Source organism: Melospiza melodia, chromosome 6, assembly GCF_035770615.1.
Source record: "Melospiza melodia melodia isolate bMelMel2 chromosome 6, bMelMel2.pri, whole genome shotgun sequence".
Taxonomy (NCBI): domain Eukaryota; kingdom Metazoa; phylum Chordata; class Aves; order Passeriformes; family Passerellidae; genus Melospiza; species Melospiza melodia.
Window position 1 is genome coordinate 56,808,328 of NC_086199.1, and position 27,924 is coordinate 56,836,251.

Here is a 27,924-nt window from a genome sequence, read left to right on the forward strand (position 1 = left end):
AGACAAAAAATACCTCTCACAAGAGATATCTTAAAATCCCTGTTATTTTACACTTCCAGAAATCATTTCTCTCCAGCTGGATGTTAGGTCTGAAGACCCACACAGCACTTCTTCATCTAGAGCTATCTTTAGCCAACACAAAATGTATTTTCTGTACATACAGCATCAAACAAAATCTGCAGACTTTTCACAAGGAAGACAGAATTAGTAACATCATAAAGCTATGACAGCAGAGGTGTATTTCAGGCAGAGAAAAGTTTCTAAGATCCCATACTAAGTGCTGTACATCTTTTTCCTTCCTATTGTTAAGAGCTGGCTACTCTCACACCTGCCACTGCTGTCTGTGCTTTGTTTGTTTCACTTTGCATGTATCAGCTTTCCTGAGCTGCACCAATTTCCTCACACTTTCCACAGCCTCATAAATGAAGCCATGTGACACCAAGCATTCCCAGCTCAGCTATCCACTGCTTCCCTGTGGTTCTGGATCATGATTCAGCTCTGCTCTGACCCAGCAAACATGAGGGTTGTTCTTCTACTCTGATGCTAAGCTTTAGATAAGAACACAGATACAAACTTGATACCAAACTGAGCCACAAGGAGAGACTTCTCGAGTGTTCTGCATCCTGCTGTCTGCTATGGTTACCAACAGCCCACAAACACATGAACAAACTCATCCACAATGAGAACAGCTCATGCTCACAACAAACCAGAAATAGCAGCATGGGAAACTTCACTTTCACTTAGTGCTTCAAGTGAACTATCAGTAGTGACAATCCAGGCTCCTAAAAACAAGGCAACATATTTAGGCCATACAATCTATTAGAATTGGTAGCAATACACCATCCAGACCTACAGAATCTTCTCTTAGCAAATGCTTGACATAGGAATTAATGACCAATGAAAAAGAGGAAAACATTTCCTTTTCAGAACCACAGAGAGAAATCCAATTTAGTCTACAGCACAGCAATTTTTCATTGTTATTCCTGAACATATTATGTGAAAGGACTTATTTCCAAGCCATGTACTTACAATATAGGGAGGACCACTTCCTCCATAGAGATTCCAAATTCAACTTTTTCAGGTATTCTGCTTATACCTTCTAAGGAGTAAAATAAATCACTCCAAGCAAATAAGCAAGAACATTTTATTGTGACACTTGCAGCTTTACCTTTCTCAAGTAATACAGAGTTCTCCCAAATGTCTTTACCAGCCAATTTAAATATTTCATCTAAATCTGCATCACTAGTTTATAAAATTTCTCTAAGATCTGCACATTTTCAACTGATTTAACACAAAAACAGAAGCAAAAGAACAAACCCTTGAAAACATAAAAGAGCTGCATTGTGGCACATTTATTCTTTAATAGAAAGTAAGAAAAACTTCCCTACTGACCTTTACTCCGAGTGAGGAAAAAGATAAATATCCACAGCTCTTTGTTGCATCTGGTAGGATTTTAAGATCCATCTATGCATCTTTAATCACAGAACAAAGTTTCAGCCACACTGAACCACCTAAGGAGATTTTACGTTCCATAGTTTCTACATGCATTCCATCCTCGGTGTGCTGACTACAGGACAGAGATTCTGTGCACCTACAGTGGTTTAAATTTAAAAATACACCATAAGCCAACTCAGAGAAACATCCATCGGTAACTAACAGAAAGAATCACAAGAAGGTCTCACAACAGTTTACTAAAACATTAAGGTTCTTTAAATCACAGTTTTGAAATATAAAAATTCTATCTTCCCTGTAACTGAGATGTATTTACATGAACTTTTTAAAAATAGGGTCTGTAATTCAGCTCTAATCGCTGTCATCCGAGCCCCCTTCAGAGCCCTCATCATTGGACGCCTCTGGCTCGGACTCATTGCCAGAAGCTCTGGCAGACCCCTCGTGGTCAGAGCCCCTCTCGGAGTCCCGGTCGGACTCGGCGCTGCGCGAAGCCGGCCGCGATTCGTTCTCGGAGCCGCCGGAGCCGCGGCTCCTCCCCGACTGCACGGACTCATTGTCCGACTGCTCCGACTCCGAGCGCCGCCTCTTCCTCGGGGACCGGTCGCTGTCAGACTCCTCCTCGGAGACGCGGGCGCCGGACCTGCGGGGGCTGCCGGCCTCGCTGCCCGACTTGTTCCTGTTATCGGAATCGCTGTCGGAAACAATGCGTTTGCTGTGCTGCTGCTCCCCCTCCTCAGAATCGCTGTTGCTATTCCTAGCGTGCCTGTGGGGAAAAGCAGAGGAAAAAAATGGTATTAAAAGGTGCTCACTTTAGCTGATACATAAAGCAAGACACCAGGGTTTGGGTAATGCTAGTTGTGAAAAATGCCTATCATTTGTTTTTAAAATTTTAAAAGCTTAACAGTAATAAAATGGTTAAATGGTTAAAAACAGTAATACAATTAGAGTAATAGTAATTTGGACAATTTGGATTAGGACAATATGAGTCAATAGAGACAAAGAGTCACGGACGTCCGGGTACTTTTTTTGGGCAGCATAAGCTCGAAAAAGGACACACGTTAACAGAGGATTAACCCTTAAAGCAATAGTCTGTTGCATATTCATACACCTCATACATGATGCATAAATTCCATTCAAATACAGGATTCTGTCTGGTCATCCTCCAAATCCTAACAGTGCCTTTGAGGCGGGAAGAAGTTCGTTTCTTCTGATAAGAAGGCAATAAATTCTTTTTCTCTGAAAGATTTAGGTGTCCTGTGACTGCTATCTCACTGTGAGTCCTTCCTTTTAAACAAAGTATCTTACATAGCATAGTTTCTATTTTAACATTTTTTCTAACCTAAAACTATATTTTACACAGTACTTAAGAGAATTAATACAGCATTACTTTCTAACACAACACATATAATATTCATTTTAATATTTACGAAAAGTCAATCATAAAATACATTCATTTTTCACACCAGTTTTAGAAAAATGAGTGGAATTAATTTGCACTGGGAAGGGATGTTGTGAGTACAATGAAAAACTTCTCATTATCTTCATGTTATCTCATTAACACTGCATTTTCTCTTGAAGGCATGCATTGAAACTCTAAGTTCATACAAAGTTAATTAAGGTTCTTACCCATCATCAGCAATTTTGAGTTTGTCCTCATCAGAAGAATCATCACTTGATGAAATGATGGCTTTTGATTTGATCTTTCCTTTCATTGAAGGAGGCAGACGCTCTGGTTTGGGCTGTATAGGGGGAAAACAAAGAGTTGCTTGTTCATGTGGCACAGGGCCCAAATGTACAAACACATTCAGAAAACCAGACAAGCCCTGAAAAAATTTTCCATTTACTATCACTTGATTCTAGATGGCTTTTCATCCTTAAAGCAGCAATAGTAACATGGGAGAAGGATAAAAATAAGCTCTAAGAGCAGTTGGCTTCAGGAGGTTTTGCTGTAATTTTCAACACTAATAAATCTCTCTTGACCAGGGTAATGCTGAACTCCAAATACATATTTAGAGAGTGATGCAGTTATTCAGGGTTTAACTTACAGCCTTCTTCTTCTCTGCTTTGGGTGGACGTCGCTTCTTAGGCCGTGGGCCGTTTTCGTGTTCCTCATCATCACTCCCCTCTTCTGCCTTCTGGGGTCTTAAACAGAAACACATTTTGTATGGCATAAAGCATAATATTGCAAAAAACCCTTAAAAAATACCAAAATACCAGTCTCAAGAAATGTCCAGTTCATCAAGTGTTACTCCTATTTCTTTTGCAGAGTGGTTGCTTAAGTCTTATAAAGTATAATGTGTTAGTAAAAAATAATCTTGTGACATCTTGATACGAGTTTGTTTTTAAACTGTTACAAAAGACTGCAGAGAATTTACTTAAAAGCCCTGCTATTGCTCAGGGAAGTCTAATATTAAATTGAAATGAATTAAAATTCAATTAATTAAAGTATCAGCTACCTCCTCCTCTTCTTCTTCTTTCTCTCACCCTCCTCTTCTTCCCCATCCTGTTCACTGCCACTGCCCTTCCTCTTCTTTTTCTTTCTAGAGATGGGCAGATCTTCATCACTGTCATCATTGACAAACTCATCAAACTCCCCTGCTCCTTTTTTGGAACGCTGTAAGAAACACAGACAACACAACCTATTATTCACATCCCAGTTACAAAGCTCCCAGGAAACACTTCAAAATGGAAATTTAGCTGAACATATTCTGGAAGAAATGAAAATACAGACCTTCTAGAGACTATGGCAAAGTTGGCACCAGAGAGGTGTAATTTAGAAACTGATTCAGAATTGGCACATAAGATAATCTTCTGTTATTTTTAACAATTGAACACATTTTAGTGATGCCACCATGCTCAGAACTTTTAAGTATTAACTTCCAATTTTGACATTTTAGTATTAAACCTGTGCAATTTAACTCAGTAGAACCTAGGAGTTTGAAATTAAAAACCCGTGCTCCTGCAAGAGACTATATATCAGAAGGGGAAAATTAAGGATTTAAAAGAAATAAAAAACAAAAAAAGAGATTAAAACATTCTGTTCTACCCTGCCTCCACCGCCACCACGTTTTTTCTCCTTTGATCCTTCTACTTCACCAGTGAACATCAGAATATTCTTGGTCTTCTCCACATATTGAGCTCTTTGTTCCAGAAGTTTCTTCTGCTCTTCTTTTTCTCTCAGGCGCTTCTCTTCCTGAAACACCAAGGAAGCCAACCATTACTGCTGTATTTGCACCCCACGGTGATTATAACAGCAGGCACAGAAATGATTTGCTGTCAGGAGACTGGAAAATTGCTTTTTGATGCTCTGTGTCACAGCAGAAGATGCACATGGCAAAAAAAAAGAAAAAGTTTTGTAAAAAAAGTTTTCTACAAAAAAGCCCATGGTAGAATAGGTAAAAGGCTGATGGCAGAACTTCTAGCACATCTATTTTGTTTCATTTTACAATTAAATATTTCTGAGGCTATGGGGAAGAAAGAGCATCACCTGCTAGCTGCAATATTTTCAGCTGGCACTTCCTATGACTAAGAAAAACAGGTACTAGGTACCACCCCAGAGCAGCAGGAGCACATATTGTCAGTGTGTGCACTTATAAAATGCAGAATTTAGTGGGATGAAACCTGTTCTTTAAGCAGTTTCTGGCGAAGCAGCTCCTTCTCCTGCTCCTGCTTGGCACGCAGCTCCCTCTCCTCCTCATCCTGCTTACGTGCCCGAGCCACATGATACTGGGCCTGGCTCAGTAAGTCAGAGCACTGCCTGCAAAATCAAGGTTCTCAGGTAAGGCAAGGTGGCAAACACAAAAAGAAATGCAGGCCCACATGATACTGGGCCTGGCTCAGTAAGTCAGAGCACTGCCTGCAAAATCAAGGTTCTCAGGTAAGGCAAGGTGGCAAACACAAAAAGAAATGCAGGCCCACATGATACTGGGCCTGGCTCAGTAAGTCAGAGCACTGCCTGCAAAACCCAAGGTTCTCAGGTAAGGCAAGGTGGCAAACACAAAAAGAAATGCTTTTATAAAGTGCCTGCCTCACAACACACCATTCATATCCCCAATGAACAAAAAAACCAGCTACTTGAAATAGCACAAAGAAGAGCAGTGCAGATTTTTGAGAAAATGAAAGCATTTTTAGTAAGCTAATTTATGTTCCATTGGATCATTTCACAACATATTGATTCACACTTCAAACGTAGCCAATTCATATACAGAAAACCCACACATGAACATAAAAGGAAAAATGCCAACCAATTTGGAGAGCTTCAGAAGTATAGTTAATAAGAACCTGTATTTAATCACAACAACCTAACAAATCTTTTTGGAAAGGTAGGGCAAAATTCAAGCTTTAGAAACCCCATAGTGTGAGAGTTAAGGTTGCATAAACTGTCCAAGTCACACAAAACATTAAAGCAAGGTGCTTTCAACCCCCTCTCAGCTGATGCCAAAATGACATTTTTTTAATATTGAAATTTTCTTCTCTCCACAAAGTGCTTCAATAATACCCATTCAGTGCAGGATGGCCAACACATGGTATTTGTATGGGGCTGTGGAAATCTTACAAGAATGTGCAGAAGTGAAACTCAGGAAAAGAATGAAACAGTAGTAGGGAGCGACCCTGCACTTGTATTTCTATCGTTCTAACAAAATGACAGCTGAAATTGTGGAATCTAGTTTAAATACTTAAAAAAACCCCCCAAAAACAGGACAAAAATATTCCCCTTAGAATCTGAATGAAGGACTTCTTTGTGGGTTGTTTTTGTTTTATTTTTTTACCTGGCTTCTGTAGCAGCAAGTGCCAAGTCAAATCTCATCTTATCACCTACTTTACTCAAGTAACTGAAGTACCTGGAGGAAATCACAAGAAACCAAAGTAAGCAAAGATAGCATTACTTACATATTTACTGCAATTTTGCCTTAAAACAAACCATTTACTCCTGAATTACAAACCTGTAGAACTCAACAGATGAGGAAATCCCACCAATTTCCTCTGTGCCAACATCTTTTGATACAGCACCTTTTAACAGTTAAAAAGTGCATTCAGAATACTCAAATCTAAAGCATTCTAAAACCACTCCGGAGAGGAAACATTCTAAAGAGAGTTCTGAGATTTCATATGCTGGCTCCTAGCAGTAAGTACATTGCTGACCTGAAAGATTGATTTATCTGTCACAGATTACATGCCTGAATTCAGCATAAGAGAAGGAAGGGAAACTTGTTTATCAAAAATCCTTTCAGAACAGCCTCCTTGACCTAGTGGAGAGGCCCTTGGGAATACAACAAACTTCCAAGTAAGATATGATGATCAGTGCTTTGAAAAGTTTCTCAAATTTAAATGAAAATTACTTCTAACTTTCAAGATTGCCACCATTTCTTCCCATATACCCTCAGGCACATTCCAAATGAAGTGGTTTTGTGCTACACTCAAATTCTTGGGTACATGAATATAAAAATTCCTTGCTTGAGGTCTAGACTATGGAGAGTATGTTCCAAAAATTGTAGTTAATAGGCAAAAATAAATTCATGCAACTTCTTCAAGACAACAAATAACAAGCTTCTAATTAAATTTAAGTCAGAACTTCCATCCTCAACGTAACAGCAGAGCTAGGAATGCACAAATCATGCACCAGCTACCCCTAGGAGAAGGATAAATGGTTGAAAGCTCTGTTCAAGGATGGTGACAACTGGATCAGATTAATCATACTGGTGTCTGCACAAAATTTTCTATTATTGCTTTTTAAACAGAACTAAAATATCTCAAATGCACTTAAGAAACTGTTTCTGTTCTTAAACTGTGACAGTATTTGGGTTTTACTTACCAAAAGGAGGGTGAAATTAATCTTTAGGGACTGCTAGTCATTAATTATACTTATGTAAGATAAACAGATTTGCTTTTAAGCCTTATAGTTGGCTTTGAAAGAAGTCATAAAACAGCATTCAAGTTGTAGAATAATTATCAACATCTTTTCAACTGTACATTTCTGGGAAGAAGAGCATCTTGGTCACAGCAAAAACAAAACTTTGAGAAAGACATATTGGGACCTGGTCAAACAAAACTGGTTCTGGAACAAAATCTGAACACACAGTTTTGTCAGGCTCAATATTTTGTTTTTCTATTAGAAACTCTAGAATTACGTAGTGCCTTGTAGAAGATGATTGCTCTTCTAACCAGATTTGTGCTCAATACTGCAAGTACTCTGTAAGGGGACAACAACATGGATTATAAGGATTAAAAACAAACAATTTTTACCTGTGGGCAAGCTCCAGCTCTTTCACAGCATTAAGGACTTCCTTCAGATTGCTTTTTTCATCTTTCAGGACAGAGGTAGCAAGTCTTTGCAGCACTAAAGCCACATTAAACATGAGGACTGTATCACTTGGAGCCACATGCCTGGCCTGGAAAAAAACCCACGTTTTTATGATAAACTACAACGTGATACAGAAATGACATAAAGAGAATAAACACCATAATTTCAACCCCAGACCACCAAATTTAAAGAAACACAAATACACATCAACTAACAGTAATTTTATTCTGTGATCCATGATGTTCTAGATCCATACCTTTAACAAAGTTTGTTTGCATTCCTGTAATTTGCCACATTTGAACAGTGCCCGGGCCAAATATAACAACACTTCAGTGTTTTGATGCTTATAGAACTTTCTGAGGCAGTTTTCATACTGAAATAAAAGAAAAAAAATCAAAGTAAGAGGCAACAGTGGTTTATTTTGGTTAGCAAACTCTAGTAAATGATTCTAATCCCAAAAAGCATTACTGCTAATATGCTTTTTGTTTTTTAAAGAAGTGTGTTATGCTACATGGATGCCCCCCTTTCAGTGATCAGAACATTCTCCTATTCCATAGCAAGTACCTGATTTTTTCTAGAAAGTGGCTGCAGCCCAGAAGGCTCTGTAGGTCTTAGGTACAAAAGAATACTTTTTAAAGTAGCATTTACTGCAACAAAGTCCAACCAACATGACTCATTTGAAGATCACTCAAATATTCTCCACAGTATGTGGGGGGAATAAACAATCTATTTTCTTTATTCATATAATAAGATATTTTATAAATTGAAATATATCTATATACTAATTCTATATATCTAATGTAATTGGTTAAAAAAAAATTCAGACTTTCCAGATAACTCAGCTTTGCTCTGTCCACCCAGCTGAGGAACTTACCCATGCCAAGGGATATCAGTTTCTCTAAAGTGTAAAAGATGATTTGTTACTATAACTTCTGTGGGTCTAGAATTAAAGGCTTAAAAGATAGCAAATGTTATCATTTTCAGTAAAAAGCACCTTCTGTTTGATATACTCTTTTCTCAAGGAACCCTTCACCCTCTCTAAGCCTCCAAAATAGGAAGGAATATAAAGTAAGTTTTATTTGCAGCTCAAATACAGAAAAATTGCCCTGAACTGCAACACCTGAGGTTGTTACTCTTGGATCTCACTGTGTGGTGAGCACCTTCAGCATCCAAGATTCTGTGTTTAGCTCAAGCCTGCCTCAGATTTGTATGCTTTAGGGTAGAGAACTCAGTAGGATAATTATTGTGGCTGCAGTAAGCTGGGCTAGCAATTTCAATTTGTCTCCCTTTGAGTCCAATATAATGTATTTCACACTGTGACTGCATAGCAAAACCCAGGGAACAATAAAACACTTCAGTAAACAAACACATTTCTAATAACACCTTTTCTTAAATAAATCAGCAAATTAGTAAAATATTTTTTCTCCCAAATCGATAGATGAAAGTGATACCCACTCCCCCAATGCAATTCACTGCTTAAGCAATTGCTAAAATGAGATTTTCATTAGGCTTTTTGTCAATAAAAATAGTCAAAGTGCTAAAAAAACAACAGACCCCATTCAAGCACAACAGAGTGAATGTGACTGTGTTGCCAAAGCTTGCTAACAATAGCTCACTGCAGGACAGTGACTACTGAGCTCCTGAGCATGTAAGAAAGGCCAGTAAACACTTCTTTATTAAGCATCACAAAAAGCTTCAGAATAGCTCTGAATGAAGTGTCTTTGAGCCTCAATAAGCATGCATCTTAAATGACACAAGTTTGTTCTTAGTTTCTGTCCTGTTCAACATATGCTGTGCTTTTAAGCTTATTTGTATGCTTTTCATCAACTAGTTGAGTCAATTTACTCAGAACAGGTTGACACTTGAACATTTACTTGCTTGGGCAGGTCAGGTTAAACTAGCTGACCTCAACAGCTTTCTTTCAACATGAATTATTTTGTGATTTTAACTGTGGTGAGTGAAATTACAGCCCAGTCAGCTTTTAGGATAACTCTTATTTATGTGGTCATTTATAAGAACAAAAATGGGAATTGTTGCTATTTAAAAGAAAATCCCAGCAGCAAATTGTATTTACTTACTTTGGAAATATCTGCATGTAAATCATGTACAGTAACTACACTGACTGAAACCACTCTGGCTAATAATTTATTCCTCAACCAAAATTCTAACCCTGCTACCAAAAAAAGTATAAAATATGGTAAGTGCTTTGTTACCCCATACCCACATTTGGCAGTCTGTTACTAAATCTAGACTGGACAGCCAACAGCTTGTTAGAAATAGGCCTAGAACTTGTTAAAACGCTGCTCAGAAACTTTCCCAGCTGCCCTGACAACAGAGAGACATCTAGAAGTTATGTGAGCCAAGACAGGAGGTAGTTCAATGTGGAGATGTTACCATCTGCACAGCACTGATGTACTGCTTCTGCTCCACGTAGATGTGTGCCAAATTCAGCCACACATCGCTGATGTCTGCTGTGGCCTCTCTCACTTGGGCAAAAACATCACGAGCTTCACGGAAATATCCTTTGTGTGCCAAGACAGCTCCTGAGGGGAGAGGAACATGGACAGTGTGAGCTTCCAGCTTCATGCACTGTGCACTCCTAGCACAGAAAATTCAATATACTTCAATAAAGTGCCCCTTCAAAAACTGACATAGCTGCCATTTCCTGGGCTCCACTCTACGGTGCTCAGGCCCTGAACAAACAATTCTCTAATAAAGCACGAGACTTAAGAATATGATCACATCTGAAGCAAAACTAGAGTCTGATATTCACCTATGCCATTGGCAGCATACAAATTCTTTGGGTCATTCCTGAGGACTTGCTTGTAGATGGCTAATGCACGGTCTTGGTGACGTTTCTCCTGCAGAGAGAAATGCCCCAATTCATCACTCACTTCTAAAGTGGGGTATTAAAAGATCAGAGGTTTTATGGACTAGAAGATGCCTAACAGACTCTGAATAGCTAACAACATACAAAACAGCTAAGAGGCTCTGAATAGCTAACAACATACAAAAAATAAACAAACCCACACACAGGGCAGAGAGATGCCCATTACCTTTTCTCTGTCTCTTGTGGGCTGATGGAGAGTCTGTAACCAGACGTTGCCAAGAGCCAGCATGGAATAAGTATCATTTTGTGTGGAGGGCTGCTTCAATATTCTTTCAAATTTCTTCTGTCCTGGACCCCACTCTTGTTTAGCCAAGTGAAGATTGCCAATCAGAGACCAGGCATCTGGATGATCCTAAATAAAAATTCACTTTAAGTTACAAAAGCACTATTTTCCTTTGCAAGGGTTCTTTTTCAAGCATAAAGTGTTACTCTTTTTAAACATAATTCCATATTCAAAAGAACCCCAAACAAAACACAAGAGAGCAGATCTAGCCGCTCTCCTTCCTCTAGTTTAAACAAATTAAAAACACAAAAAAGAGGAAAATTAAATTTTAAGTTAACTTATTATTCAGAGTGTTTTAATGTTAAACACTTATAGGGGTACAAACCTGATTGATCTGAAGTGCCTCTTTAAACCAATCAGAAGCCTCATAAAAATTCCCTTTATCCCTGGCCATAGCTCCCAGGCGCAAGTAGCCTGAAAATAAAGATAGAAAATAAAATAAAGATCAGAGAACAGGTTAAAGTCATCTTGTACAACGAAAATATTGTCCATGCATCAGCTAAGGACAGCAAACACTAAGGCACCTTTCATATTCTATTCACAAGAAATATGATGTGAAGAAGGAACTTGCACCCATGTAAGGCCAGAGAGAAACTGCAGGTTTTGAAGAATTAGAGTATTATGAATCTGTTAAATTTGCTTTATAAGTTAAGGACAACTGAAAAACTGCAAAGAAATAAGGATCCATCAGTTACATAGTTCTCCCTCCACTTTAAATAGCTCTCCCATCTCCACAAGCTTTGGGAAGGGTATCTGCAGGTGACAATGGAAAACAAGCAGGAACAGGCTACAGATGAGGCTGGGGCATGATGACTGCTGCAGCTTGTGGCAAATAGCACAGGCTACTCAGCCCCAATGCTACTGTGAAAACAAGGGAAGACAGACAGAAGGAGAGCAGAGGACACTGTCAACCAGAAGATTTTTTGGCATTATAAGAATGTCTGTAGAACTGAAATACCAAATGTTTCTTACAATCAACGTAATTTGGATGTTCTCTCAAAATGTTTTTATAGAGCTTTTCAGCTTCGTGAAATTCACACATGGCCTCGTAGAGCCTGGCAAGGTTGTAGGATGTTGTCACAGAGATGGCATTGTAGTAATGCTCATCATGCTCAGCCTCTGCTTTGGCACGATCCAGCGATGCCAGGAAGTATTTCTGAAGCACAGAGAGAAAAGAGCAATGAAGCACTCCAGAATGTCCTCAAAGAAAAACCTCAGTGTGACCAAGAAACACCATTCAAACTGTGAGTAACTGCATACCTTTGCCTCTCCCAGGTTTCCCAGCCTGAAGTGCAGGGCACCCACGTTATTCAGGATCTCTGGAGGGACATCAGCCTGAACTTTCTCCTGCAGAATGCGTGTGGCTGTGCCATAGGCTGACAGAGCACCCTTTGGAAAGAAACAGAAAGTGGATGAAAGAAAGAAGAGAAAGAGCTCTACATGCTCTTAAGAAAAGCACACACACAATTCACCAAGTGAGTATTAATAATACCTGTATATCAGTCTGTTCTAGAATTTGGGCTAGCTCAATCCATGCCTCTACATCATCAGGATATTGTTCCGTGACTTTCTTTAAATGCCCCTGAAAAACAGAAGATAATTATGCCACTTCAAAGACACACAGCCTGTTTAAAAAATGGAAATAAAAGAGCGAAGGCATTCACCTTAACACTAGAAAGATATACCATACTGCAGAAGCAAACATTCTAAACATCTGTAATAAATCTGCATTAGTTTTCTTCCTTCATTATTCTATTCTTCTGTAGAACAGAACACCTGCTTCAAGTCTTAGAGAAACAAAGGCTATTACACCAACATAAAAAGCTAGAGAAATGTCTAACATTTCTTGCATTTATCTACCCAACATTAGATTTAAAATACCTTTCATTTAAAAAAGGTATTCACTGTCCTTCACTGTCCTTCCAGATAAGCGCAGACAGGACAAGTGCTTTCTAGGTATCACCAGCTGATTTGCTCTCTTCAGGAAATCATGAGCTAACTTCCCATCTTCAGACAATTTTATATATATATGGAAAGAATTCTGCCCTTTTCATGTACCAAAGAGAGACATGAGGCTGGAGCTTCTCTAAATTCCTGGACATGCTTTACCCAGAGCCCAGGGGAGTCTCAGTTCTGCCCAGAAGTTGTGACTCTTCACAGACAGGAAAACCCCTCATGAGAGCCCATATGAAATATTCCACATCCACAGCCACCTAACCCTGAGTTTTACTCAACTTAAGGAACAATCTGATTTCCAAGTTCTACTCTTGCAAATGAACACGATGCTGGTGGAAGGAAAACTCACCTTTGCAATGTCCCGTTTCTCTTGGTCTTCTGAAGCTGCATAAAGAGATCCAAGGATTTTCATAGTTTCATAATTGTTAGGGTAGGCTTTCAAGACTTTTTCAAAGCATTGTGAAGCATTCTCTTTGTCCCCTCGATAAATGTACATTTGACCCAATCCAAAAAACGGAAGTACAAAAGAAGATGAGGCAAACTGAGTGGCCTGGTAATAATACTGGAAAGCTTGATCATAATCTTCCTAATTAAAAGGAATTAAATGAAGAACAGTCAGTGTTTTTACAGGCAACCTTTGCATGAACTTTTATAACAGAGACTTTTTTAAAATGTGAGCTCAAAGGGGAGTTTTAAAAACTGCCCTACCTGCACATGAAAAGATCTTGCCAGCTGGTAACAGCTCTCTGCCTGCATTGCTTCCACTTCTGTGTTATGGAAAGCATGAAGAGCCAAGTGTTGTACTTTACCATAGTCCTGACAAAAAAAAAAAAAAAAGGTAGTTAAACGAAATTTGGAAGTCTTCACTTTATTTATGGTCAAGTGGTTTTATGATTTAAACATGGATAGCTGGAAAACATGACAAAGCTTTAGTCACAGCACTGAATAAATAACAATAGATTTAGTTTTAGCTGTTACTAATCTTTTCTCTATTTCATGTTTTAAAGCATGGAAGAGTGAGGAGGGGAAAAACAAACCAACAAAAACTTCAACCAACCAAAAATCCAATTCCAAACATCAAAACCCCAAAACCCCTTCAGGACACAAAGTTGATTTTGATTTAAGTACATGTACCTTTCTTGGTTTTCTTGAGAAAAGTTCATACAAAATTCAGGCCAAAAACCTCACACTTCTTTATCTAGATTAACAGATATTAGTCACCTGATGGAATGTATTTGAATCTAACACCAAAATTCTTATTGTTAAGAGGTTATCAAGCATTTAACTGTAAAATTTCAGTGATGTCTTACCTTCTTGAAAAAGAAGTGATTAGCCAAGTGATTCAACACCATTGGATTGCTGGGATCAATTGTGTAAGCCCTAGAGAGGAGTTGAACACCATTCTTGATGGAATCAGCCTAAATGAAACATTGACAGGTATCAGCAGCACCTCAGTATCTGTATCTTATTACCAGCTTCAAAACCATTCTTCAGTCTAGGCTGCTCAGGATTTCTGACAACACCATACTGAGCTCACAAAAAAAAAAAAAAAAAAAGTAAATTCAGCTACAGGCTTTTCTTCCTGCAGCATATAGGTGGAAAATAGGAAATGAAGCACAGCAGGACTTTCTAGGAAAAAAAAAAGCAAAACAACCCAAAAGACTTAGTGTTGATGTCTTTTGACATGTCACACTCACAGCCTGACAGCTTTCCTTCTTCTCCTTCTACTGTTCAGTGTCCCCAGTGCCAGCATGGTTTAGGTTTCAATGTTTTACCCAATTCATTCAACAGTGGAATGAAGATATTTTCATGTTCAAATTCTAAACAACAACCTTAGACTTCATTTTAAAATCAGTGTGAGTTTCAGGTGTTTAAACAGAAATATCACTGCATCAACTTACTCTTTTCTAAAGAAGCTTTACACCTTAAAGAAAGCTTCCCACAGGTAAAAATGTGATTTACCTACAAGTTCAAATCCACAACTGATAAAATAATTGCTTTTTATTTAGGACAACTATTAAATCTGTATCACAAACATGTCAGCTTAATATGTACTTATTTCTGAAGAGAAACACCAAAAATGCTATCAAGAAATCATCTAACAGCTGTGCTTAACTCTGTAATTATGATGAGAAGAAGCTGTGTTATTGAATAGATTAGGTTTTAAGAGGTTAAAACATAACATGAAAGCAGCCAAAAAATCAATTTCAGTTTGAACAGGTACAATCTTTCCAAACCTAGCATAACAATACACCTGGATTAGGAGATATTGAGTATTTCCTGCGTTCATTTTCAAATGTTAATGTGGTTTATAATCCCACTGCGCATTTGCCCAAGTTTTCCAATACCTTGAGTCTCATGTCCAACTCATGAACCCAATCCAGTAGATGGGTAGAGGTCCCAAAGCTCTAAGTGCTTTCATTTAAGAAAAACAGATCAGACAGACCTCAATGAGAGCACAGCGTAATCTCAACCCTGATCTGACATCATAACATCTTCTAGGAGGAAGAAATATTGGAAATATTTAAGCACAAAAAAGATACCAATTAATTTGATATTCAGATAGGCTCTTTTCCTCAGAGTGCTCTCCCTTCTCTGTGTCAACTCTTCAGTATTACACTAACTTTTACTACAAAATTGTGAGAACAGTTTGAAGTAAAACACAGGTGATATATTTCTTAGAAAGAACACAAAACATCTTTGAGTGGCTCAGCTTTTAATCACAGCTTTTTGAATCTTCAGGTGAGTGAGCTCATCCCTTGACTTCAGTCAAAAGATCTTCAGGAAAGATACCAAATATTATCAATTTCTCATCTGTGGAATTTATTAAAATTTGACTCTCGAGTATTTTTGGTTCTTTCTGTAGTTTTATGAAAAAAACTCTTATACTCACTTTTTTTTTTTAGTTTCTTCATGGAAGTAATAACAGGGTTTTTTTTCCCCTCACAAAGTAGAAAACCAAGAAATTTTCAGATTTTCTGTACTAACAAAAGATCTTTCCATCGAAAGAAGTAGTATAGTTCTATAGAATAGTATAGTTCTATTGAACCATAGAAAGCAGCACACTAAATTTTAGCCACATACAATTATGTAACAATATTCATTTTTTAAAAAATACTTAAGGGTCTCATCCTCCAGTAATAATATATCTGAGATGGTTAATCATGCTAAGGATGTTATGATTCCAACTAAGCTATATCTGCATGTATTTTTCTAGTGATACAATACCTAGAAAGGTGGATCACTACTTAATTGTACTTTTATCAGCCCAGTTAAAATTTCTTCTTGCCTACTCTTTGGTTTACCATGCAGCATGCATGCCTGAATGTAACTTTGAAACTTGTTTGAAAATTTGTGCTTAGCTCCTAAACTTCCATAAACCTTGTTCTAACCTCCTGGGAATATGTCTTTTACCTTGACTTTCCTTCACATATCTCACCATGGAGTTTTATTATTTTAAATGAAACAGTTAACCTAGCACTGTTTTTCTGTACCTAACTCTTCTATAAATAAGAGAATTGAAGATTTTTAACAACAGAAGAAAGCTATTCAGAATGTGCTGCTCACATCACAAGCACATACCTATAATATCATTCAATTGTAGCACAGATTTAAAATTATTGAACCACAGAAGTTATTACCCATTTCAAAACTGAACTATCTTCGAAAGGATGAAAAATTTGCTTTTTTTAGCTAAAAGAAAGTGAACTGAGCATGGATTCCTGCTAAGCCAGACCCACCTCCTTATTATTGAGCTCCAGAACAGCCAGTCCAACCAAGGCCCCGACACACTTGGAATTGAGCTCCAGAGCCCTGCTGAAGGCCAGGCGAGCTTTCTCCAGCTTGTTCAGCTTCACGAAGCAGTGACCCATTCCCAAGCGAACCTCGGCTAGAGAACAACAGGACACCACTCACAATCCCAAAGTTTCAACTTTGTGCCTTTTTTTTTTCACAACCTGGAGCAAAAGCAGAGCTTTTCATAGTTCCTTAAAGGCTGTAAAGCCATCTAACAATTTGCTGTTTTTTTAAGGCAGCAGCCCATACTTGGCTGGCCACAAAATGAACTTGAAAATATTAGTAAGACTTTATTTCTTGATAAACCCCAGAACACTGATCTATTTCCCACAGACTCCAATGCCAAACAAATAAAAAATTACTTTTATGGGAATGTATTAAAAAATAATAGAGAAAAGCATTAAAAAATTGCCAGATGGAAGGGGTGGACATTACTTATGCAAGTTAAGTTCAGCCCAAACCAGCAGGTCTTCAGAAAACACAGATGAAAAACAAGTTAGCTGGCATTTCTCCTCAAATGATCAACCAATTCACATGCTGTTTATCATCCTCCAGCTTCCATGACCAAATACAGATGGGCTAATACAGAAAATTCGTATCATACTGCTCTTTCAGACTACTTGTGATAAAAGAGTATAGAGAATTTATAAACAGCAGTTTCAAACCTGTGTCCATTAGAAAAAGGGGAGCAAAGGAAAGATGTTTGTTGAAAACTAAGACTTTTGTAGCAATCAATCTTATGGTAAAGCAGACCACAGAACACACATTAACTTTGCAATAAACCTTTTCTCAGACAGGTTATGGCAGTCTATCACATCTCTCAAGAGACTTTCAAGTATTTAGGACCCTAATGTAAATACCTCAAGTTAATGTATCTAAATGCCATGTATCACTTTTACAGCCATTAAAATCACTTTCCCAGATTTTTGCATAAAGAAAATAATATAAAACCAGGAAAACTCACATCATACACTCTAAGCAGAATTTTGAATTTTATGTCTTGTTTCATTATTGTTATTTCTGAAGCCTTATTCCAAGAGCTTACTGATAAAGAAATTCTGCAAGAGTCTTGAATGGTTCCCTCCCTCTCCATACAACTTTAATTTCTCTTATATGCAAAATCCCATTTTCTAATACCTCTTTAAAGGGTAATACTCCAAAAAGAACATGATTTTCCTAAACACAACTTCCTTCTCTAAATATTAAGTAATACTTCAGTCAGTGAATGCCTAAATCCCTCTGTAATGAGGGCTGGGATTCTTTGGACAGATATAGACCACAAAAATGCCCTTTGAATTTGAATTAGGAAGACCTGAGTTAGTTTGCAAGTACAGCAAATACCTCCAGTAGCAAATATTGTCTTACCTGGGCAGCCTGGATTGGTACGCAGTGCCTTCTTGTAGTAGGCAAGGGCTCCTCTATAATCCTTCTTGTTGAAAGAAATGCATGCCTTACCTGTTAGAACATACCGGGAATAAAACAAAGATTATAAACCAGAAATTCAAGTACTATTTGGTTAACTTGTGCTGTGCCCATTTTCAAAAGATACAGTTAAAAACTAACAGAGAATTCAGATGACAATTTTTCTTACCTTTGATGATGTCAAGTGTATGAACAAAGCAAACATGAAAACACATTAAATTTACATTTTCATATTTTTCTGCAGAAACCTAATTCCTTATTGGTCCAGAGGAAAGATACTTACTGAGGCTAGTAAACAACTTAAATTACAAGTGTACAGTCTGTTGACCCCTCACAAGTGGTAACTTCACCTTTAACAGAGTGTCCAGCTTCATTGCCACCACCAGGGAAGCATAAATAGCTGGACTGGATGGATGCCCATGGGTCTCAGAAGATGCCAGTTAGCACTGCATTTTTCCTAGCTCCTCCACCTATGTGTACTCCCCAAATCTGAATTAGTCTCTGCCATGTGTGTCTCAATCACATTCTCTCTACACACACCCTCTCAAGCACATAATTAATTCCAAAACTCAACCAAAGAGCAGGTTTTTACAAATATCCATAAACTCATACCAAGTAGGGCAGGAATATTATTTGGAGACTGGTTGAGCACGAAGTGGAACTGTGCATCAGCTTGGTCCATCTTATCACCTTCAAGCAGGCAAAAGCAGGCTCTTCCCAACAAGTGATTCTAGACAAGGGAAAGAAAATGCAATACATTTATCTTTGTAAAATACGAAGTTTGGACCACATGAAAGATTAACTTACATTTATCAACGAAGAGAATACCAATCCTTCCTTCCCAATCTCCAAAGCTGACTGAAGTAGCTCTATCAGGTGTGCCAGGCTAGATAGAATTATCCCTGGTGGCACCACATATATTTCAGGTACAAGTTTTGCTTACGTATGACTTTAAAGCCTGGGCAGTTCCTAGCTTCCCTTTGGTGAACTAATATTTTTTTTTCTTTACAATCACTAATTTACAAAAGCATTTTTTTGATCAGATATCTGTTTTACCTGATCGTACATGATGATTTTGTCAGCCATAGTGTACAGCAGGGTGGCCTGGGTGATGAGCTCCTTCTTGTTGTCTTTGTTCTTCTCCTTCCGAGCCTGCTGTACATAGTAGGCTGCCAGGGTGTCCAGGCATGTCATCTGGTCCTTCTCGTGGTCTCTGTAGTCCAGGTTGCCATCGATGCGGGCGGCCTCCAGCAGCTTCACAAAGTCTTCTGTTTTGCCTTGCTTGTAATACTCCAGCTACAAAACACAGTTTGAACAGACACCACCACCCCAGTGAGTACAGAACACACCAAGCTGATGCTTTAGGTATCACAGACTCTTTTTCTAGGATGTAAGGATAAAGCAGAAATAAATGTAGGTATCATCAGAGAAAGGTTTTCTAATAATGCCAAATATTTTTCTGTGCTAGAACCATCGGATGGCCTGGGATGGAAGGGACCTTGAAGATAATCTCGTTCCAACCGCCCAGCCATGGGCAGGGACACTCTCCTGATGCTCAAAGGCCCATCCAACCTGGCCTTGAACACTCCCAGGGATGGGGTATCCACAACTTCTAAGGGCAACCTGTGCCAGTGCCTCACCACCTTAAAACACAGCTTTTTGAGCTGTTTATAAGTGAAGAATCCACTGCTCTTCCTCTTCTGACATTTTGACATTTAACCATACTTTCCACAGTGTAGATACTGCCCCCTCCTTTTTTATGAAGCACGTAATCAAAGGCACAAACCAGGAAAATTACGGATTGAGGGGGGGAAAACATAGAAAGCAACCCTCAAGAGGCACTGTTTCATGAAAAAGAGATTAAATTAAAATTCTAATATGCATATGTCAATCAGAAACATCTGGCCTATGATCAAAAACTGAAAGACCCCATAAAGTACCTGTCTGGAACTCAGTTATCACTCCTAAGAGTATGGAACTTGAAATCATGATTTGATTATGTGAATACAATATTTAAATACACAATTTGTATCCATACTGACCGCTAGGGCAATCCATATGTGCAGCTGGGTGTGCTCCTGTTTCAGAATACTTATAACTTCATCACCCTCGGGCAACTGATCAAAGTCAAGCTCAATAACCTAGAACCAAACAACACAGATCATCTTTTCACAAAGCATTAAAAACACTGTCTATCATTCAGCTGAAAGGAAACTGGACCTGTCAGAGCATAAAACATAAATAAGTATTTGTGTTTAAACAAGGTTATGGACAAAGGAAGGAGAGACAATATATTGCATTCTGTACAAGATAAAAGCAGTGGCCTCTCTTCAGAGAAAATACAAACCAATGTTTGGGATACAAGCGAGGGAGAACAAGCAGAGATCCTAATTCAACTTCTTTCACTATGGACCTCATGCTCAGAATCAGCTAATAACCAACTTGACTGCACACTGTTGACTTTCCAAAACTTTCCCTACAGGTAATATAGAGATCTAGCTCAGAGACAAAACCTTCCAAGTCATCTGGTGTCAGAAAATCAATACCTAAAACTCAGATTCCTGAAATTTTGTAAAATCATCTCTATGCCCTAGAAAATTAAGAGACTACTGAAGCAGCTGAATTTCTGAATATTCACAACTGTAGATATGACCAGCAAATGACATCAAGAACTCTTCATCATTCAGGCATTGTTTTGTGAGTATTAGTCTCCCATGTTGATCTAATCTTCTGATATTATAAAATGAGGAAAAAGGAACAGGTACTCCCCAGATGGGATATTTGGGAACACAATTTAACTGCTTATGAGTCCATCTTACTCAGCCATGCTGCCTTTAATAATTAGTCATCTGAGTTATAAGTTAATTTTACAGCAAGAAAGAAGTTGTTGTACTCTGATTACCAATGCTGGGGCTCCTCTATAGGCTGAATTAGAGCAATCCAGTTTATAAAACCTTCTAGTTTTGACTATACAAGACTTTAGAATACCAGCAAAAATATTTCTGCTTAACTTTTACTGATTTTAGTTCATTTTGCATAGCACCTCTTGTTTGACAGATAATGGCCTTCATCCATCAACTAAAATAGTTATGAATGAGATATAAGTATTACTAACACAATAAATAAATATGGAAGTAAAAGAGAGCAGGGGTGACTAGAGAGGTATTTTATTGTATTCCCTAGTGATCAATTCAGAATTTTGGGATCCAAGTAGTCCTAGCCTGAACAGCAGCACCAAGATCACAATTCATGTTGACACCTCAGACAGACATTTCTGTCACAGAAGAAAATGCCCTTAAACATGTAAACACTACGGAACAAAGTAATTTTGTGAGACGTAAAACCTCAATGGCAGCCATACAGAAATTTGTTTCCGTATATATATTTGTGCATATATGAATGTCTCTGTGGACATGTATATATGTATGATATGTGTATGTATACAGAAGAGTAGGGATACAGATATTCACAGAGAATATTCTTCAACCTGTAAGCATTATGTTGCAACACCTTATTTAACTACACTATTAACTTAGTATCTGCCATGGAATGATTTAACGTCAAACTTTGTTACACGCTGCATATCTCCACGCACTCCTCCTGAACCTAACCTTGACTTGTGACAGCGTACCTTAAATAAAGAAAAGTTAAACTAAGTTTTTAGCTCCACGGTGAAATAAGTTTACAGAGAGGGTCCTCTGCCCTGGCTGTGTCTTTGCGCCGCTTGAGGAGCACCAAGAGCCCCTGACACAGCAAAGCGCGGCGCGACCGTGGCCGGACACGCACCTGCGACCCCGCCACGGGGGCTGCGAGCGACACCCGCGCCCCGAGCCCGGGGCACAACCACGGGCAGCAGCGGCGACCGCCCGCGCCCCGGCACGGATCGCCCTCCCTCCCCGCGCCCGACTCGCCTCGTCGGTGTCCCGGAGAGGGATCTCGATGGAGCCCCGCGACATCTTGGCGACAGCGCTGCCGGAGCCGCCACTCGCTGGGCCGGGGCCGCCGCGCGCACTTCCCCTCACGGCAGAGCCCGACCCGGACGTGCTCGGGAACGGGGCGGAGCGGGCCGGGCCCGGGCCCGGCCCCGGGGCGGTGCTTGCTCTCTCTAAACCCCGTCACACGCCTGTCCCCAGGAATTGGTGTATCTACACCTATGGATCACCGAAAGGCGACGCTGGGTGTCTGTGCGTACACGCACCCAGCGGTAAATGGAGCAGGTTTACCTGGGAAAAGCTCCCTGGGCTGTGGGGCACGGCTCCCTCAGGCGGCGCCTCAAAAGCGTCAAAAGGTTTCCAAATAAACGCGTTAAAACGTGCGGGTTTTCCCCATCTTCGTGTAAATCCAAATGTACATTATCCGACTAGCTCAGCTGGTGTAATATTTTGAAGCGTATTTACAATTTTTCAGCCTCAGCTGGGCCAACTATATTGTAGTTAGGTGAATGTTTTTAATGGGAAATACGGAATTTGGTAACATTTGAACCCGGTCTGTGTGAGGGACTCAGCCTCACGGAGGTGCAAAGTTAAGAAGGAATTCCACAATTGGGCTCCTAAACTGTGTTTTTCTAATTATGATGGCAGATACATTGCATATTTGGATCAAACACAGCAATCACAATAACCTATGACCCATCTTGGTTATTTTTATAGTTGTACCTAGGGGAAAAAAGGGTAGTAAGACTAAAAGATCCTCAGACACATTTCTACAGAAATTATTAAAAAAAACCCCCAACCTCCAATGTTATTTACACAGCCTGTTAAACCCTAGAGCTAGCTTGATTCTGTTTTACAGCTAATCGTCCACAGAATACAAAACTTTGAATTAATTGATACTCACAACTATAAGGCATTGAGTTAATTTTATTTTAAAAATAAGCATGAATTACTATAATCCTATATATTAGAGAGGTAATGACTAGATGACTTGCAGTGTCACCTGTTTTGTGAAGCTGAAGTAAATAGCATTTTATGATTACTTAACATTTGGAATGTGACCATCTGATATTTCTTCATGCACTAATTATTCTGAAGTGAGTTACCTGCTCCAATGCATTTACCAAATATTTCTTCTACTCTTTGGGTAGATGTCTTCCATAAATACCTATTTTAGAGAAATGTGGCAGGAAAGCAGAGTGATGTTGAAATTTATGGGAACGTGTATTTTTTGCACTAAAAACATGCTAGAACCAATGTTATGCAGAGTCAGATGCTAATTAATAGAGTTCCAAAGCCGCCTTTTCTGATTTATAAGCTAATTTTCCAGAAATAAAATACTTTTTAGATATTTTAGTTAATGCTGAAGCTCTTTGGATTGAAAAGACAGCCTGTTCCTGAGGTATTTGTTCACCAGTGGCTGTAGAAAACTAGATTTTCTCATGGACAGAAAATTAGTTTTAATGAAAGATTTTATAGGGTCAGACCCTAAGAATATTAAGTCAAAATTAAGGAGGGAAAATAAATCTTGCTCCCTGGTAGAAACCTACTACACACATTTCCAATAGCTTAAAATTTTATTGCTATGCTATTGACTTTTATATTTTTTGAATCAGGAAGACTCCTTTCTATATACACTCATAATAATAAGTCATTGTTGGCTATGTAGCATCTCTTTAGTGTGTAAACTATTGCTCTAGTGAAAACAGCTGCTTTTTTTCACTTTATGAGTGCTTAGGGACATTTCAAGAAAAGAGGCTTGTTTTATCCTGCTGTCTTTTGTTTTTATTTCATTGGATTTTATTACTGGGGAAACTGAATTTACTACTTTTAAACTTGGATTGTTAAGAAAATCTTATTAAACAAGAAAAACTGATCTAACAAAAGTATGATACAGCAAATTGAACTTTCACTTGTGATATATGTTACAGACAGTAAAAAAAAAAAACCTCTGGAAACTTCATTATTATATGGAATTATAAACCTTTTTCAAGGATGAAAGCTAAGCTTAATGAAAGTACTTTAGTAGCAGTATAAAAAAAGACCTCTACCTACCTAACCACCTCTCTTTGCAAGCAAATTACCATTTGTGCTTGAGGTGCATGTCCTTAAATAAATGATCCCCAATGAGAACCAGCTGGGTGTGGGCACACAGGTTGTGGGAATTGGGAGTGGGGCTGTGCCTGAGCCCCATCCCCAATGGGCTGCAGCTGTGAAAGGCAGGTGAGCAGTGTGGGAGGTGCTGAGGGGTTACTGACCAATCACCAAAGGGAGCAGAGGGCTCACAGGTGCAGTGCATCAGCAATAAGGAGTATTAAAATGTTGGGCTAAAGAGCAAGAAGGGCAGATGCTTGCAGCCTTCTGAGGTGAGGTTGTGTTAGTCTGTATGGGCTGACTGTTGAAGGCTTCTGATATGGCAAGGTGTTACTGTGTATGGGTTGGAGCTTTCTGAAATTGGTTGATGATGCTGTGTTTATTGTGGTTGTCTCAACTGCAATATATGCTGCAACAGAGAGCTGGCTATTTTAGTAGCAAAATATCTATTTAGTTAATTTTTAGGGTAAAAACTCTGGGCTGTAGGAAGGGCAGTGGCAGAATGCACCTGGGAGAGCTGCACAGGGCCATCACAATTTATTAATCTGTTTTAGGCCCTGACACAATATGTGCATCTTGAAAAGGCAGTAAGGGGGTTTAGTAAAGTGCTGGGCAGGCTGGTTTAAAAAAGTGCTGAAAATAGGTTTAATGGTTATAAATTTTTTTTTCAATTAGTTTAATATTGTCCTAGTTCCAGAGGCTGCTGTATTAGCTGTGTATCTCAAAGTTGTTACTTTAAGAAGTTAGGGTTTTCTATCCTGGCAGAATATGTACATCTTGAAAAGGTAGTAAACAGGCCTAGTAAAGTGCTGGGCAGACTGGTTAAAAAATGCTGAAAATGGGTATTCTTTTTTAAATTGGTTTAATATTTTGCAAATTCCAGAGGCTAGAATGCTGTATTACCTGTTTATATCAAAATTGTTACTTTAAGGAGTTAGGTTTTTCTATCCTGCTGGCAAGGAATGCTGAAGTGGGTCATATTAAATGGATTTTGAGCAATGTTATGGGTATTTTTTTCAATCAAAATTACATGAAGGGTAACAAAGAGCTGTAATGATGGATAGTCCTTACTGGTTTATTTAATGTTTCACTGGAATGTGTTGTGTTTTTGCAGACTGAGAAATGTTTTTTGTAGCTATTAAAGCTGCAGTATTTCATGCTGGATTAAAGGATTAGTAGCTTTTATTGCTACTTTTTTGTTTGTGCTTCATCAAATGATTGTGTTTGCCTTATTTATCTGATAAACAGAATTGTGTTCTACTGAGTTAGATGGTCACCTAAATCTACAAAATTGTTTGTTCAGCTTTTGTTAGGTTTTGCACAGATAGCCATCTACCACCTCTTTAGTGCATTTAGTAGGTATGAAAGTGTGGTTTAAAAACGTGGATCAGAGAAACAGTCTAGTCTTGGCTTTGCTTCATAGAATTTCTCTTAGAAAACTCGAGAGAGGCAACTGTAGGACGCAGGATACTTTTGTTCTGTCTCCTGTGGGTTTAGTGGGAAATGAAAAGTGCCATAAGAAGTTAGCAGTACAAGTGCAATTCTACAGATTTAATTTTTTTAATGCTTAAATCCTCCCCAATATTCTAAATCTATAGCTGACTATGCAAGCACAGTGTCATTATTGCCCCCTTCTGGCAAGCACGGGGTGATTCCTATTCGCACTCACTATCCAGTGTTGTGCTTACAGAGAATTTAGATTCACCTTCTGGAGTTTAATATTTTCTCTGCTTATAGTTTTGCATTTTCCTAGTGGAGTCACCTTTTTGGCTTAGTGTTTTCCAACATGTCAAACATGTTACTTTTCGCTGGAAGATGTGTTTGATAAACACTGAGTTGTTCAATGATGAATTTTATTTGAATGATAAACAAACACCTCATAAACAAAGAGTTACTGGGCAAAGGCCGATTATTCCCCTGCTCCTTTCCCTTCCTGGTGAAGGCTGTTTTTAGGGATTATGCATCAGCATGACAGGTTTAAAATGCATGTCAGCAATTAATAGGACAAGAGAGGATTACACAAAAGGCTGTAGAGTAGCAAATGACCTTGCAGTGCTGAAATATGAAGAATGAAAGTACCACTGATTTTTGGTATAGAATGTTTGCTAGGAAAAATTGCTGTCTTCAAGACTTTAAATAGAGTTGCAGCTAGAGAGATTAATTTTTAATAGATTTACTTATGATGAACTTCAGGAATTTTGCTATTCTGTATCATCTCTCTTTTAGAAATACTTAGTTTACAGAAGCTTCCACTTGTTCAGAGAAATACTGAAAAGAAACAAAAGTTTGAAGTGGGGACTACCCTGATTATTCTTTGCCAAAGCTTTCTTCCAAGAGAACTTCTGAGTTCTGATACCACATTCTTTGAAATGAACAGTACATTTCTAACACATTAAATCATATTAATGTTTCAATGGAAATATTAGCAGCTAACCCAAGAACAACTGAGATCTAGTATCTCTAACATCCTCTAGTCTTTTTGCTTAAATTAGTAGACATGAAATGTTTGTAGTTTTTTTGACAGGTACTTGGCCCTAAAATGTTGGCATTTGATAATGACACTTGCTTTTCATAAAATGCTTACAATAAAATACTTTTCCTATTCAACAGAATGTTACTTGTGTACTGAAAATGGAAAGAAAATACTACAGGATAAATATAGATTTGTATGTCTTCTGCTAGTGTTATGGTGCTTTGGAAAACGTTGGTAAGTAGTGGAAGGACTTAATCTTATTTAAAATGTGTTCTATTTGTGTTATAGCCCTTTTAAAACAATTATTTGCATTCTGAAATCTGTGTATGCTCTCTAAACCCCAAGTTTTTAACAGAAAGCTTAGGGAAGGGAAAACATTATAGAAGCAAGGACTTGAGTGCAGAAATCAGTTCCAAAAATAACAATAAGCACTTGTGCTGAAATTCTCAGGAAGGATGAAGCCTGAGAATGAGCCTGAAGATGAAGAAAGCTTATGGGAATATATCAACAAATCTTCCTCTGTTTCCTGGAGGTGACTGCTTGTTCTAACATCCTTTTCATTAATGTGATTTATAATATAAACTCTATACTGACTTCTATATGTAGGAATTAAATAGAGGAAAACAACTGATTTTCATGTATCTAACATCTGAAATCCTTTCTCTGATGATTTACTTTTCTTCTAGGTCTCCTTTATTTTTTTCTCTTACAGAACACTTTCTGCTTTTGTGTAAGCACCCAAAGTGACAAGGTTTACGCAGGTCAACATCCTTGCTTTTTGTGTGCAGAGTCTTATCCTGCCAGGTGAGATCTGAATGATCTGTTCAATTTTGCTTCACCCCAATGTTTCATTAACATCTCTTATTTTTCAGATAGCAGTATTTAATTTTCCTGGACACACTAATAACTTTTGCTCCAAGGGAAAGGACAATAAATATATGGGAGAGAAAAGTAATAATTCTAATTTCTTTCCCACTCGAGATGAAAACTATTATTCTGCTGGATCCAATTACTACTTGTAAAGTAGGAATATTATCTGTCATTTATTTGATCCCAGGAAGATAATGTGAACTTTTCAAACTTGGCTTTTATGCCAATGAATCTATGTTATGTCATAACACACATCTTGCTAATAATGCAAAAGTATTTTTTATCATCTTATATTGGGGGTGAAAACAATCAGATTACTTTAAAACTCCAGTGTAATAGCACATAGTGTATCGAGCTATTAATTAATTTAAGAAATGTCTGTTCTGTGTTCCTCCCTAGCACTTGATGTGTTTATATGCACATTCTTCTTGGAAGGCCAGGGACACTTTGTTCAGT

The 27,924-nt window shown here is 38.3% G+C and overlaps 1 protein-coding gene across 1 annotated transcript; it reads right to left on the bottom strand.

Annotated features, from left to right (window-relative positions):
- Positions 1 to 1,130: 1,130 nt before the first annotated feature.
- Positions 1,131 to 22,109, bottom strand: CTR9 (CTR9 homolog, Paf1/RNA polymerase II complex component). The gene is made up of 25 exons (XM_063158465.1): positions 22,011 to 22,109; positions 20,142 to 20,240; positions 19,156 to 19,395; positions 18,712 to 18,829; positions 18,043 to 18,132; positions 16,623 to 16,771; positions 14,193 to 14,300; positions 13,591 to 13,698; positions 13,232 to 13,468; positions 12,419 to 12,508; positions 12,187 to 12,315; positions 11,899 to 12,082; positions 11,252 to 11,340; positions 10,810 to 10,995; positions 10,527 to 10,614; positions 10,148 to 10,296; positions 8,010 to 8,126; positions 7,696 to 7,841; positions 6,222 to 6,293; positions 5,074 to 5,209; positions 4,499 to 4,645; positions 3,909 to 4,066; positions 3,498 to 3,594; positions 3,079 to 3,191; positions 1,131 to 2,215 (listed from the first exon to the last, which is right to left on the bottom strand). The coding sequence occupies exons 1-25, from the start codon at positions 22,053 to 22,055 to the stop codon at positions 1,804 to 1,806; spliced, it is 3,507 nt and encodes a 1,168-aa protein (XP_063014535.1). The 5' UTR covers positions 22,056 to 22,109; the 3' UTR covers positions 1,131 to 1,803.
- Positions 22,110 to 27,924: the final 5,815 nt, after the last annotated feature.

What these genes read in the sequence shown, in the direction of transcription:
- CTR9 (XM_063158465.1), bottom strand. Translation starts at nt 22,055, where the DNA reads ATGTCGCGGGGCTCCATCGAGATCCCTCTCCGGGACACCGACGAG. An exon ending in CCACAAGAGACAGAGAAAAG is followed by an intron (nt 10,615 to 10,809) that starts GTAATGGGCATC and finishes TTCTCTCTGCAG; the next exon opens with GAGAAACGTCACCAAGACCG. An exon ending in AAGCAGAGAAGAAGAAGGCT is followed by an intron (nt 3,192 to 3,497) that starts GTAAGTTAAACC and finishes CCCCCTATACAG; the next exon opens with CCCAAACCAGAGCGTCTGCC.